The sequence below is a fragment of the Colobus angolensis genome, unplaced genomic scaffold, assembly GCF_000951035.1.
Source record: "Colobus angolensis palliatus isolate OR3802 unplaced genomic scaffold, Cang.pa_1.0 Scaffold4, whole genome shotgun sequence".
In the NCBI taxonomy this organism is placed as follows: Eukaryota; Metazoa; Chordata; class Mammalia; order Primates; family Cercopithecidae; genus Colobus; species Colobus angolensis.
In genome coordinates, this window is record NW_012117376.1 from 13,503,382 (window position 1) to 13,516,357 (window position 12,976).

At 57.7% G+C, this 12,976-nt stretch overlaps 1 protein-coding gene across 1 annotated transcript in view; it reads left to right on the top strand.

Moving 5' to 3' along the window:
• The window catches only part of AHDC1 (AT hook, DNA binding motif, containing 1), a 17,162-nt gene that overhangs the window by 147 nt on the left and 4,039 nt on the right, over positions 1–12,976 (top strand). Inside the window, exons 2-3 of the mRNA XM_011955558.1 lie at positions 1–4,745; positions 5,078–5,080. The exon at positions 1–4,745 is cut by the window's left edge and continues 15 nt beyond it. Of these exons, the coding sequence (XP_011810948.1) occupies positions 1–4,702 (4,702 nt within the window). The 3' untranslated portion in view covers positions 4,703–4,745; positions 5,078–5,080. The remainder of the gene's footprint in view (positions 4,746–5,077; positions 5,081–12,976) is intronic.

A 12,976-nucleotide genomic window follows, 5' to 3' on the forward strand; every position in this document is an offset into this window, starting at 1 on the left:
CCTGCTTCCCACCCGGCCCCCTGCCAGCCCACCCGACAAGGCCTTCTCCACCCACGCCTTCTCCGAGAACCCACGCCCACCCCCACGCCGGGACCCCAGCACCCGGCGCCCACCAGTCCTTGCCAAGGGGGACGACCCGCTGCCCCCACGGGCAGCCCGTCCTGTCTCACAGGCCCGCTGCCCCACACCGGCCGGAGACGGCAGCAGCTCCCGACGCTGCTGGGACAACGGGCGGGTGAACCTGCGACCAGTGGTGCAGCTGATTGACATCATGAAGGACCTGACACGCCTCTCCCAGGACCTGCAGCACAGTGGTGTACACCTGGACTGTGGTGGGCTCCGACTGAGCCGCCCGCCTGCACCGCCACCCGGTGACCTACAGTACAGCTTCTTCTCCTCACCCAGTTTGGCCAACAGCATCCGTAGCCCTGAGGAGCGGGCCACCCCACACACCAAGTCAGAGCGGCCCAGCCACCCTCTCTACGAGCCTGAGCCTGAGCCTAGGGATAGTCCCCAGCCTGGCCAAGGCCACAGTCCCGGAGCCACGGCTGTGGCCACGGGTCTGCCCCCAGAGCCTGAGCCAGACAGCACTGATTACTCAGAACTTGCTGACGCTGACATCCTTAGTGAGCTGGCCTCCCTCACTTGCCCAGAGGCCCAGCTGCTAGAGGCCCAGGCCCTCGAGCCACCATCTCCTGAGCCAGAGCCTCAGCTCCTGGACCCCCAGCCCCGCTTCCTGGACCCACAGGCACTAGAGCCGCTCGGGGAAGCTCTGGAGCTGCCACCCCTGCAACCTCTTGCTGATCCTCTGGGGCTGCCGGGCCTGGCTCTCCAGGCCCTGGACACCCTGCCTGACTCCTTGGAGTCGCAGCTGCTTGACCCCCAGGCACTCGACCCCCTGCCCAAGCTGCTTGACGTCCCAGGTCGCCGTCTGGAGCCCCAGCAGCCCCTGGGGCACTGCCCACTGGCCGAGCCCTTGCGCCTGGACTTGTGCTCACCGCACGGCCCCCCCGGGCCTGAGGGTCACCCCAAGTACGCCTTGCGGCGTACTGATAGGCCAAAGATCCTGTGTCGCCGGCGGAAAGCCGGACGGGGGCGCAAGGCGGACGCCGGACCGGAGGGCCGCCTACTGCCCCTGCCTATGCCCACGGGGCTGGCAGCCGCCCTGGCCGAACCCCCACCGCCACCGCCTCCTCCACCCCCTGCCCTGCCAGGCCCAGGCCTGGTCTCAGCCCCAGAGTTGAAGCCAGAATCTTCCCAGACCCCAGTGGTCTCTACCCGCAAAGGCAAGTGCCGAGGCGTGCGGCGCATGGTGGTGAAGATGGCCAAGATCCCCGTATCACTCGGTCGACGGAACAAGACCACATATAAAGTGTCTTCCTTGAGCAGCAGCCTGAGTGTGGAGGGCAAGGAGCTAGGCCTGCGTGTGTCAGCTGAGCCCACCCCACTGCTGAAGATGAAGAACAACGGGCGGAACGTGGTAGTGGTGTTCCCACCTGGTGAGATGCCCATTATTCTTAAGCGTAAGCGTGGCCGCCCTCCTAAGAACCTGCTGCTGGGTCCTGGCAAGCCCAAGGAGCCAGCTGTGGTGGCGGCCGAGGCAGCCACTGTGGCAGCAGCCACCATGGCCATGCCAGAGGTGAAGAAACGACGGCGGCGGAAGCAGAAGCTGGCGTCTCCCCAGCCATCCTATGCGGCAGACGCCAACGACAGCAAGGCCGAGTACTCAGACGTCCTGGCCAAGCTGGCCTTCCTGAACCGCCAGAGCCAGTGCGCTGGACGGTGCTCGCCACCCCGCTGCTGGACACCCAGTGAGCCGGAGTCAGTGCACCAGGCCCCTGACACCCAGAGCATCTCCCACTTCCTGCATCGTGTGCAGGGCTTCCGGCGGCGTGGGGGCAAAGCAGGTGGTTTTGGTGGCCGGGGTGGGGGCCATGCGGCCAAGTCAGCCCGATGCTCCTTCAGTGACTTCTTTGAGGGCATTGGCAAGAAAAAGAAGGTGGTGGCCGTGGCAGCCCCTGGGGTGGGGGGCCCTGGCCTTACCGAGTTGGGGCACCCACGCAAACGGGGCCGAGGGGAGGTAGACGCTGTGACTGGGAAGCCAAAGCGCAAGAGACGGTCCCGGAAGAATGGGACTCTGTTCCCAGAGCAGGTGCCCAGTGGCCCAGGCTTTGGGGAGGCGGGTGCTGAGTGGGCCGGAGATAAGGGTGGTGGCTGGGCCCCTCACCATGGGCACCCAGGTGGGCAAGCTGGCCGAAACTGTGGGTTTCAGGGGACCGAGGCCCGGGCCTTTGCCTCCACTGGGCTGGAGAGCGGAGCCTCAGGCCGTGGCAGCTACTACAGCACGGGCGCGCCCTCAGGCCAGACCGAGCTCAGCCAGGAGCGCCAAAACCTCTTCACCGGCTACTTTCGCTCGCTGCTCGATTCCGATGACTCCTCCGATCTCTTGGACTTTGCCCTCTCAGCCTCTCGCCCAGAGTCCCGGAAGGCGTCAGGCACCTATACAGGGCCACCCACCAGCGCCCTACCTGCCCAGCGGGGCCTTGCCACCTTCCCTAGCCGGGGAGCCAAGGCCAGCCCAGTGGCAGTGGGTAGTGGTGGGGCGGGGGCGGACCCCTCCTTCCAGCCTGTCCTGCCTACGCGCCAGACCTTCCCACCAGGACGGGCAGCGAGCTATGGGCTAACTCCGGCCACTTCAGACTGCCGGGCAGTCGAGACCTTCCCCAAGCTGGCTCCCCCGCCCTCAGCCGTGGCCCGTTCACCTACCACCCACCCGCCTGCCAACACCTACCTGCCCCAGTATGGCGGCTACGGGGCTGGACAAAGCGTATTTGCCCCGGCTAAGCCCTTTACAGGCCAGGACTGCGCTAACAGCAAGGACTGCAGCTTTGCCTATGGCAGCGGCAACAGCCTCCCTGCCTCACCCAGCAGCGCCCACAGCGCCGGCTATGCCCCACCGCCTACCGGGGGCCCCTGCCTGCCACCAAGCAAGGCCTCCTTCTTCAACAGCTCTGAGGGGGCCCCCTTCTCTGGTTCAGCCCCCACGCCCCTGCGCTGTGACAGCCGGGCCAGCACAGTCTCGCCCGGCGGCTACATGGTGCCCAAGGGCACCACAGCCTCTGCCACCTCTGCAGCCTCTGCCGCCTCCTCCTCCTCTTCCTCCTTCCAGCCCTCGCCCGAGAACTGTCGGCAGTTTGCGGGGGCTTCTCAGTGGCCTTTCCGGCAGGGCTATGGAGGCCTGGACTGGGCCTCAGAGGCCTTTAGTCAGCTCTACAATCCCAGTTTTGACTGCCACGTCAGCGAGCCCAACGTGATCCTGGACATCTCCAACTACACACCACAGAAGGTGAAGCAGCAGACGGCTGTGTCAGAGACCTTCTCCGAGTCATCCTCCGACAGCACCCAGTTCAATCAGCCGGTCGGTGGCGGCGGGTTTCGGCGTGCCAACAGCGAGGCCTCAAGTAGTGAGGGCCAGTCGAGCCTGTCCAGCCTGGAGAAACTGATGATGGACTGGAACGAGGCATCATCTGCCCCCGGCTACAACTGGAACCAGAGTGTCCTCTTTCAGAGTAGCTCCAAGCCGGGCCGTGGACGGCGGAAGAAGGTGGACCTATTCGAGGCCTCACATCTGGGCTTCCCAACATCTGCCTCTGCTGCTGCCTCAGGCTACCCATCCAAACGGAGCACTGGGCCCCGGCAGCCGCGAGGTGGACGGGGCGGTGGGGCCTGCTCAGCCAAGAAGGAGCGGGGTGGCGCAGCGGCCAAAGCCAAGTTCATCCCCAAGCCACAGCCGGTCAACCCACTGTTCCAGGACAGTCCTGACCTAGGCCTGGACTACTATAGCGGGGACAGCAGCATGTCACCACTGCCCTCACAGTCGAGGGCCTTCGGCGTGGGAGAGCGAGACCCCTGTGACTTCATAGGACCCTACTCCATGAACCCGTCCACGCCTTCTGATGGCACCTTCGGCCAAGGCTTCCACTGCGACTCGCCCAGCCTGGGTGCTCCCGAGCTTGATGGCAAGCATTTCCCACCGCTGGCCCACCCGCCCACGGTGTTCGACGCCGGCCTGCAGAAGGCGTACTCGCCCACCTGCTCGCCTACACTGGGCTTCAAGGAAGAGCTGCGACCACCGCCCACTAAGCTGGCTGCCTGCGAGCCCCTCAAGCATGGGCTCCAGGGGGCCAGCCTGGGCCACGCAGCTGCAGCCCAGGCCCACCTGAGCTGCCGGGACCTGCCGCTGGGCCAGGCCCACTACGATTCCCCCAGCTGCAAGGGCACAGCATATTGGTACCCTCCAGGCTCGGCTGCCCGCAGCCCGCCCTATGAAGGCAAGGTGGGTACAGGGCTGCTGGCTGACTTCCTGGGCAGGACGGAGGCCGCGTGCCTCAGTGCCCCTCACCTGGCTAGCCCACCAGCCACGCCCAAGGCCGACAAGGAGCCACTGGAAATGGCCCGGCCCCCTGGCCCACCCCGTGGCCCTGCTGCAGCTGCTGCTGGCTATGGCTGCCCACTCCTTAGTGACTTGACCCTGTCCCCCGTGCCGAGGGACTCGCTGCTGCCCCTGCAGGACACCGCCTACAGGTACCCAGGCTTTATGCCCCAGGCGCATCCTGGCCTGGGTGGGGGCCCCAAGAGCGGCTTCCTGGGGCCCATGGCGGAACCTCACCCCGAGGACACGTTCACCGTCACGTCCCTGTAGTGCCAACTGAAGTGCCGACTGGACCGCGAGGTTTTGTTCCTGGGTGAGTCTGGGGATGCGGGCGCAGTGGGCAGAGGCCTAGGGGTGGGGAGAGGACGTCAGAGCTTAGGCAAGGACAAAAGTATGGAGTGCAGGAAGCAGATGCAGGATTTAAGGGCGAGGCTGGGGACTGACAGCAGGGCGTAGGGATTGAGGATTCGCTGTCGCGGACAGCCTCAGAAGGAGATGGGGTACTTGGGCTGGGAACTCAGCAGGGGGCTTGGATGTTCAGGGGGTCTTGTTAATTGAAATGGCCGGAGGACTATACACTGAACGGGCCCCCGTAGTTTGGTTCATCAAGCTTTCAATTCTTTGTTCATGCTATGTCTTGGGTAGGAAGTGAGTATTTCCCAGGAAATACGCTGATGAGGGCGGGCATTTGCATTGCCCTGTGTGAAACAGGTGAAGGGAGGAGCAGGTTGGATGGTCGTCTGCCCAGGGCCTATCCAGAGCATCAGCCCTGCTGGCACCCCCATTCCCCTGGGAGCTTCATCGATTCTGAGAGGCAGCCTGGTGAGGGCCAGGCCAAGAGTGGCCAGTATGGCATGGTCACACACTCTGCAAGGGCTTCACAGGATGGCCCAAAGTGTCTTCTCTTGGCCTCTCAAGGTACCCCCAAAGGCTATTATCCAACATCTTTGGCCTGAGATAGGCTAGGTGTGGCCGGGAGCATGTGGGGTAGGGACCCAGAAGTGGAGAAGGGGTGCTGGGATCCCACTGTCCCTGCAAACCTGCAACCAGTGAGACTATCTTCAGGCAAGGTATTTTGACCCTAGAAAAGCCAGTCCCTTTCCTGAAACCAAAGACTCTTCTGAGAGTTCAGTAAAAGAGTGTTAAATGTTTCGATACTGTTTTTATCAGGTACTGTGACCTCATTAGTTGGAGTCAGTTTTAGTGTTCTCAAGATTTGGTGTTTTAAAAAAGGAAAATAAAAGGCAGAAAATGCCCCCAAAATGATCAAAGAGAACAAGGTTGAAGGAGCCATCTTCTTGAAGAACAGCCTGCTCCAGAAATACAGCCGCCACTGGCCCCGCTTTTGGGCAACAGATCTGTCACAGAATTGTCCCAGATGTGGTGGTTGGTGGCAGGGCAGGCTGGGGGCATACCTGTGCCCCTCACCCTTCACCTCTGCTGCCACTGAAGCTTCCTAGGAGTTTCTCTTCGTGGAGGAGTAGCTGGGCTCCTGGAAAGTCCCATCCGTGCTCTGGGAGGCCATTCAAGGCCGGGGTGACTCAGGGTCCTGAAGTCATGTCAGTGGAAACTTGTTGCCCGCTCTCTGCCAGACCCTAGCTCCCCTGGTGCCTGAAGGTAACAAAGGGCAGCATGCGGGAGTCAGGAGGCCTCGGGGAGGATCATTCCCAGATTGGCCACCAACTTGCCACATGCCCTTGACCAAGCTTTTGTCCCTCTCTGTGCCTCAGTTTCCCTATCTTTTCAAGGAAATTTACTTTGATAATCCCTTAGGCTCTCACAGCTCTGTATGGCAGAGACAATGAAGCAAACTTTTTTTTTTTTTTTTTGGCAGTATCTTTTCCTTCCTAATGAAGCCAGGCCAAGATTAAAACGGCCTTCCATTCCCCATGCATCTCATTGCAAGCAGCAGAACCTCAGATCTGAAGCAGGCCAGGGAGAAGCTGCTTAGGGTTTAAAATGTCAAACTGTTGATCCTTCTCACTGGAGGGGAGATGTCTCATGGATAATCCAGAAGTGTGAAATAATCCAAAAACCATTTCTCCCAGGCTCTGGGTGGGAAAATGGACGGGTGTGGGGGCTGGGTGTTTGGGCAGGTCACAGCTCAGTGAAATACATAATGGAACCACCCAGTGAGGCCTGAACGCAGGAGGAACTGGGATGCCATCCAGCCCCACATTCTGGCCCTGCTCCCCACTCAGGGCTGGGAGTTAACTGCGCTGTCCTCAAACCAATGCATTCCATTGTTCTAGAGACATCTGTCCAGCACCCACTAGAAACCAGGCATTGGGGGCACCCCAGTGAACACCACAAATGAGGTACTGGTCCTCAGGGGGCTTCCCATTTAGAGGGAAAGACAGCAAACAGTGGCATTAAGCGTGGATGATTCCAGCTATGGGAAGCACTGTGTGAGAGAAAAAAGCTAGAAGCTTGTGAGCGCACACAGCATGCTGACCAGACCTTGAAGCTGAGGCCTGAGGAATGATGGGGCTGGACAACTAGCGGGGAATGGGAAGAACATTCTGGGCAGAGGGAACAGCAGTGTGGAAAGCCTGGAGGCAGGAAGGGGCTCAGCTTTGAGAAACTGCCTATGAGAAGGCAGTAAAGCTAAGTGAGGGGATGAGGCAGGCAAGTCCAGATCACGTGGGGCATTGGAAGGCATCTGAACTTCATTCCCAGACACACTGGGATCCACTGAAGAGTTCCCTGCCGGAATTCCCCAGGCCACCACGGAGCAGGGCTAGTGTTGAAGCAGGGAGACCAACTGCAGAAGTCCACACACGCAGTGATGGTGGCCCAGACCAAGGTGGTGGGAGGGCTGCCCCCTTTCTCTAAGATGGCACACAGGCTCTAGGGCAACCCCCCAGTGCCAGGGGATGACCAAAATCATGGGAATGAGAAAGAGTTGGAGATACAGAGAGTGGTAAGGAAAAAGAGTTCATACAGGGAGTTGCCACTCTCAACAGAGGGCTTAAGCAGAGAGGACAAGGACACACTCATTCACCAATAGCAGTGAGCGGTTTTGACGCCAGGCGCTGGAGAAGCAGTACTTGAGCTTAGTTTCCCAGCTTGAGCCCCTATGTGTCCATCCAGTGCCGGGTACTGGGGAGACAAAGCAGACATGGCTCCTGTCCTCCAGTTCAGCCTCCACCCCAGGAAACTAAAACAAGTACGCAAAGAACCTGAAAACACCTGGTAGAGAGTGGCAGGTGCCCAGAGGCAGTGAGAAACAAAGATTTGCACTGGGCAGCTGGGTGTTGTAGTCAGAAGTCAGCCCTCTGCTCCCTTGATGAGAGAAGGGACATTTGTGCTGGGCTGTTTATGTAACGCTGCCTCACTGACCCTTCACAGCAGACTATGAGGTGGGATGTGTCACCCCACCACAACCCTCTGCCTCCCGCCCTATCCCACATTAGAGAGAGTTGAGGAAATGGGTGCAGCTCTGAACCTTGCCCAGGGGATCCATTAGCAAATAGTGGAGCCAAGATTAGAACCCAGTACTGTCCCTCCTGAGCCTGGGTACTCTGCCATATGGCTGCCTCTCATCTCCCCATGCCTGATTCCCCATCTGCAAAAGGACAGATTGGATTGAACAATCCCTACAACTTTTTTATTTATTTATTTGTTTTTTTGAGATGGAGTCTCGCTGTGTCACTCAGGCTGGAATGCAGTGGCACGATCTCAGCTCACTGCAACCTCTGCCTCCTGGGTTCAAGCGATCCTCCTGCCTCAGCCTCCTGTAGCTGGGATTATGGGGGTGCGCCCCGCGCCCAGCTAATTTGTTTGTATTTTTAGTAGAGACGGCGTTTCACCATGTTGGTCAGGCTGGTCTCGAACTCCTGACCTCGTGATCCACCTGCCTCAGCCTCCCAAAGTGCTGGGATTATAGGTGTGAGCCACTGCGCCCGGCCCAATCCCCACAGCTCTTGCTGGGTCTGACATATTAAATTAAATGGATTTTGAGGTTCTGTGGAAGAAGCTGCACTTGAGCTCCACCTTGAAGAATAGGCAGGGTTTGGACACATGGAGACCGTGAGAAGGGCATTCTGGGCAGAGGGAGCTGTGGGCAAAGGCAGGTCACATCCCAATGTGAATTAGAAGATAAAAGCTCCGAGGAGACAGAATGGGGAATGTGGGGCCCGACTGATCTGAGAGCTGTGGCTGATGGGACAGGGAACAGAACGGGTCAAGCAAGGAGGGGGCCTTGGGCCTGTGCAGACATCTTCTCCAGGCCTCTGGATGGAAAGTAGAGCCAGACAGACTGGCTCCACGTTGGGCCCTGTGGGCTAAAGATCGACCCTGTCAGACACTGGGGACAGGGGTGGGAGGGTACGAAGGGCCCTCCAAGGTGTTCAGGAATCTGGAGTCCCTCTCCCCTCCCTACTCCCTCTCAGGCCTGACCTGAGGCCAAGAGCAATGTCACAGGTCCTCCAAGGTTACTCCGGCTGGGGCCTGACCGGAGCAGGAAGCAGTTTCCAAGGCCGCCATCCAGCCGGGGTCGGCATGCCCGGGCCTGGGCCGGGCCCCAGCTGCTCTGGCCTTTGTCTCTTCGCGTCTTGAAACCTCGAGAGGTCGCTTGATCTTGCCTGTGACTCTGAGCAAGAGGCCTTACGTCAGGGCCCAGCCAGTCCTGCCCTGGCTCTTCTGGGCACAAGTTCTTCCCCACACTCTCTGAGGCCATCCTCCCTCTGATCCTATCTCTTGCCACTCCTGCAGCCATGTTTAGGCCAGGCCTTGTTCTGAGCCCTCATTTCCTGAAAATGTAATCTCTCCACAACCATACCGACTCACCCTCCCTCTTTCTTATCTTCCCACGTCCCAGAGCAGGGCCACGGAACCGGAGGGTGGTGGCTGGGAGCCTGCCTGTGGACACAGATAGGCCTCTATGCACAACCCAGTTCCATCCCTCACCAGCCAGGTGACCTGGTGAGTCATGTCACCTGATGAGTCACGTCACCTCTCTGCGTCTCTTGTGAGAATTAAACGAGATTACGCGTGAAACCCTTGGCCAGGTCCCTGGTACACAATGAGCACGTAGTCAGTGGCTGGTGATGGGGAGGGAAATACCCCGCAGAGGCTGAACTCTGAGGCCTCTGACCAGCCTGTGTGAGTCACACACCTCCAACCCTCGCCTCTTGTACCTTCGCGCAGGACCACAGAGCCGGCCCTCCCTCGCCTGTGCCCCTCCTAGGAAGGAGCTTGTATCCTAGTGTGGATCTGGGGCCGTGGGGGAGGCTTTGTGATAGCACCTAGTTCTTTGCTTTAGCAATTGGGCCGAGTCCTCCCTGGGGAACCCGAGGACAAAATGACCTGGCTCAGCTAGAAACCCTGTCATCACAGTTATGCACACCAATCCTCTCCCCCACTGCAAATATGAAAAATACTTTCTCGTGACTGTAATATGTCATGATTTTTCCCCTGGCAGTTGTGCCATCTTTGTCAGCATAACCTTTGCTGCCATAGTGCACTGCGTTTGTGCTGAAAGGCTGGGGGAAGTAGATGAATTCTGTGTTCACACACATGAGCTAGTGACCTGCTTGGGGCCAGGCATTGTATCCAGTTCTTAGGGTATCACTGAGCAAGACAGGCAGTGCCCTGCCCCCACAGGGCTTGCAGCCTTTTACAGGTGTTTGTTTAAAACCTCCTTGCCGGGCACAGTGGCTCACACCTGTAATCCCAGCACTTTGGGAAGCCAAGGCGGGAGGATCACCTGAGGTGGAGAGTTCGAGACCAGCCTGGCCAACGTGGTGAAACCCCGTCTCTACTAAAAATACGAAAATTAGCCGGGCATGGTGGCAGATGCCTGTAGTGCCAGCTACTCGGGAGGCTGAGGCAGGAGAACTGCTTGAGCCCGGGAGGCGGAGGTTGCAGTGAGCCAAGATCGCACCACTGCACTCCAGCCTGGATGACAAGAGCAAAAACTCCATCTCAAAAGAAAACAAACAAAAAACCTCCACATGGGCTGGGCACAGTGGCTGACGCCTGTAATTCCAGCACTTTTGGAGGCCGAGGCGGGCAGATCACTTGAAGCCAGGAGTTCGAGACCAGCCTGGCCAACATGGTCAAACCCCGTCTCTACTAAAGACACAAAAGTTAGCCAGGTGTGGTGGTGTGTGCCTGTAATCCCAGCTACGTGGGAGGCTGAGGCAGGAGAATTGCTTGAACCTGGGAGTCAGAGGTTGCAGTGAACCACGATCACACCACTGTACTCCAGTCTGGGCAACAAAGCAAGACTCCGTCTCAAAAAAAATAAAAATTAAAAAAAAATCCTCCACATGAGCATCACTCTGTAGAGCAGGGCCTGGGACACTCCGACGAGAAGGATCAGGGACCACCCTCTAAAACCACTGTGAGCAGGGCAGGCAGCAGGAGATTCCTGGAGGTAGGGAATGGGTCTTGACAAATTTGAGACTTCAGAGGCTTTAGTTCTAGCCCAGCCACCTGGGTTTCTGGCCCAACTCCCTCCCTGCTCCAGGCATGTACCCCACCCCCAGCCCCCAGTTCATTCTCCCCATTATGGCCACCAAAGTGCTTGGTGTTTTTTTTGTTTTTTGTTTTTTGTTTTTTTTAGCATTTTTAGATGCACAGTGTCTGGAGTCCCTAAAATATTTATTGGATGAATTGATTAAAACACATCTGCTCCTGTGACTCCATTGCTCTACACCTTCTGATTGCATCCTTCCCTCTCCAGCCTCCTTCCTTGCCTACAAAATAAAGGCCCAGCTTCCCAGTATGGTATTCAAGGTATTCCAGGCTTCCGTCCTGGCATCCAACCTTTTTTCCAGCCCCAATCTTCCTCAGACACACCCTCCCTTAACAGCCAGGAGCATGTGTGGAAACAGGAGGGAGCTCTGGGAGGGCTGGCTCCCAAAGGTGCCTGTGCTTCTGCTGTTCCTGGCCTGGGTGGCCCTTTCCTACCCCATCTCCCACCTGTCAGTTCCTATCTTTCACTCAGACATCACTTCCTCCAAGAAGCATACCAGAGTCCTTCTCAGGCCCAATTAATCTCTCACCCTTTCTGCATCCGTGACAGCCCTTCCTGGGAATGCCCTCCTTGCCACACCGTCAACTCCTTTAGGGCGATTACTCATCTCTGGGCACCATCCTCCCCTCCCCCACCCAGTGTCTCATCATGCCTGGGACATTTCAGGTTTTTTTTGTTTTTTTTTAAACTTGAAGAAAAGCATGTAGAATAGGGAGAATTCTAAAAGGAAAGGTTAAGCCCCGGGGAACGGGATGGGACAATTTCACCCTGTCGTCAGAAAGTGCTCCTAATAGAAGACGGGGTGTGTAAATAAACCAGTTCAAATTTTCAGGGCTCACTGGGCCTATGGATGTCTCCAAGCACAATCCCTCCGGTTTACAGAGAGGGAAAGGTCCTCTCCTGAGGACTCAGAGCCACCTGGTCACTGAAGCACGGAAGGTGGAGCCAGGAAGGGCCCCTGGGGATTGCCTGGTTCCATGGTTCTTGCTCTTTCCTCAGCCTGTACTTCAGTTGCGTGTCCGACACAAACCTGTCAGGAACACCTGTCTTTACATATGGCATCTCCAGCCACAGGGTAGAGGTGGGGAGAGAGAGAAAGAGAGAGATGGAGGAGGTGAAGCTAGCCTCCTCCCAGGACAGGTAAGGAACGTGAGGCTCTGAGAGCTAGTAGAGACACAGGATCACACAAGGCTGGGGAACCCCATTTGGTCCTACTGTCCCACAGCTGCAGGGACAGGGAAAGAACCTTAAGGAGGGAATGGCTGGCAGAGCTAGAGTTTAAGGAGCACCTCTGGTCAGTAGTGGACACACATTTGAAAAAATTCTCAGGCCGGGAGCAGTGACTCACGCCTGTAATCCCAGCACTTTGGGAGGCCCCGGTGGGTGGATCACGAGGTCAGGAGTTCGAGACCAGCCTGACCAACATGGTGAAACCCTGTCTCTACTAAAACTACAAAAATTAGCTGGGCGTGGTGGCGCGCACCTGTAATCCCAGCCTGATCGATAATTCAGTGAATTCCAGGTCCTCCTCTCTAACGGTACTTCCGCATACCAGTTGTGGGCTAAGCCCCCAGGAAGCAGTATCCTCTCCACATGGAGGTGACTCAGAGGCCTGGCTGCCTAAAAATGTTACAGGGATGGATCAGGTTTTGAGCCTCTGTGGTTTGCCTCTGACTCTTTGTCTTTGGGGCACCATCCCAGTGCCTGAAGATCTCTCCCATCACCTGTTCAACTCCCTTATTTTATAGAATAGAAACTCAGGCTGCCGCAGTGGCTCACACCTGTAATCCCAGCACTTTGGGAGGCCAAGGCAGGTGGATTGCTTGAATTCAGGAGTTTGAGTCTAGCCTGCACAACATAATGAAACCTTGTCTCTATGAAAAATAAAATAAAATAATTAGTCATGTGTGGTGATGTGTGCCTGTAGTCCCAGCTACTCAAGAGGTTGAGATGGGAGGATCGCTTGGGCCTGGGAGGTGGAGGTAGCAGTGAGCCATGATTGTGCCACTGCACTCTAGCTTGGGTGATAGAGTGAGAACCTGTCTCAAAAAAAAAAAAAA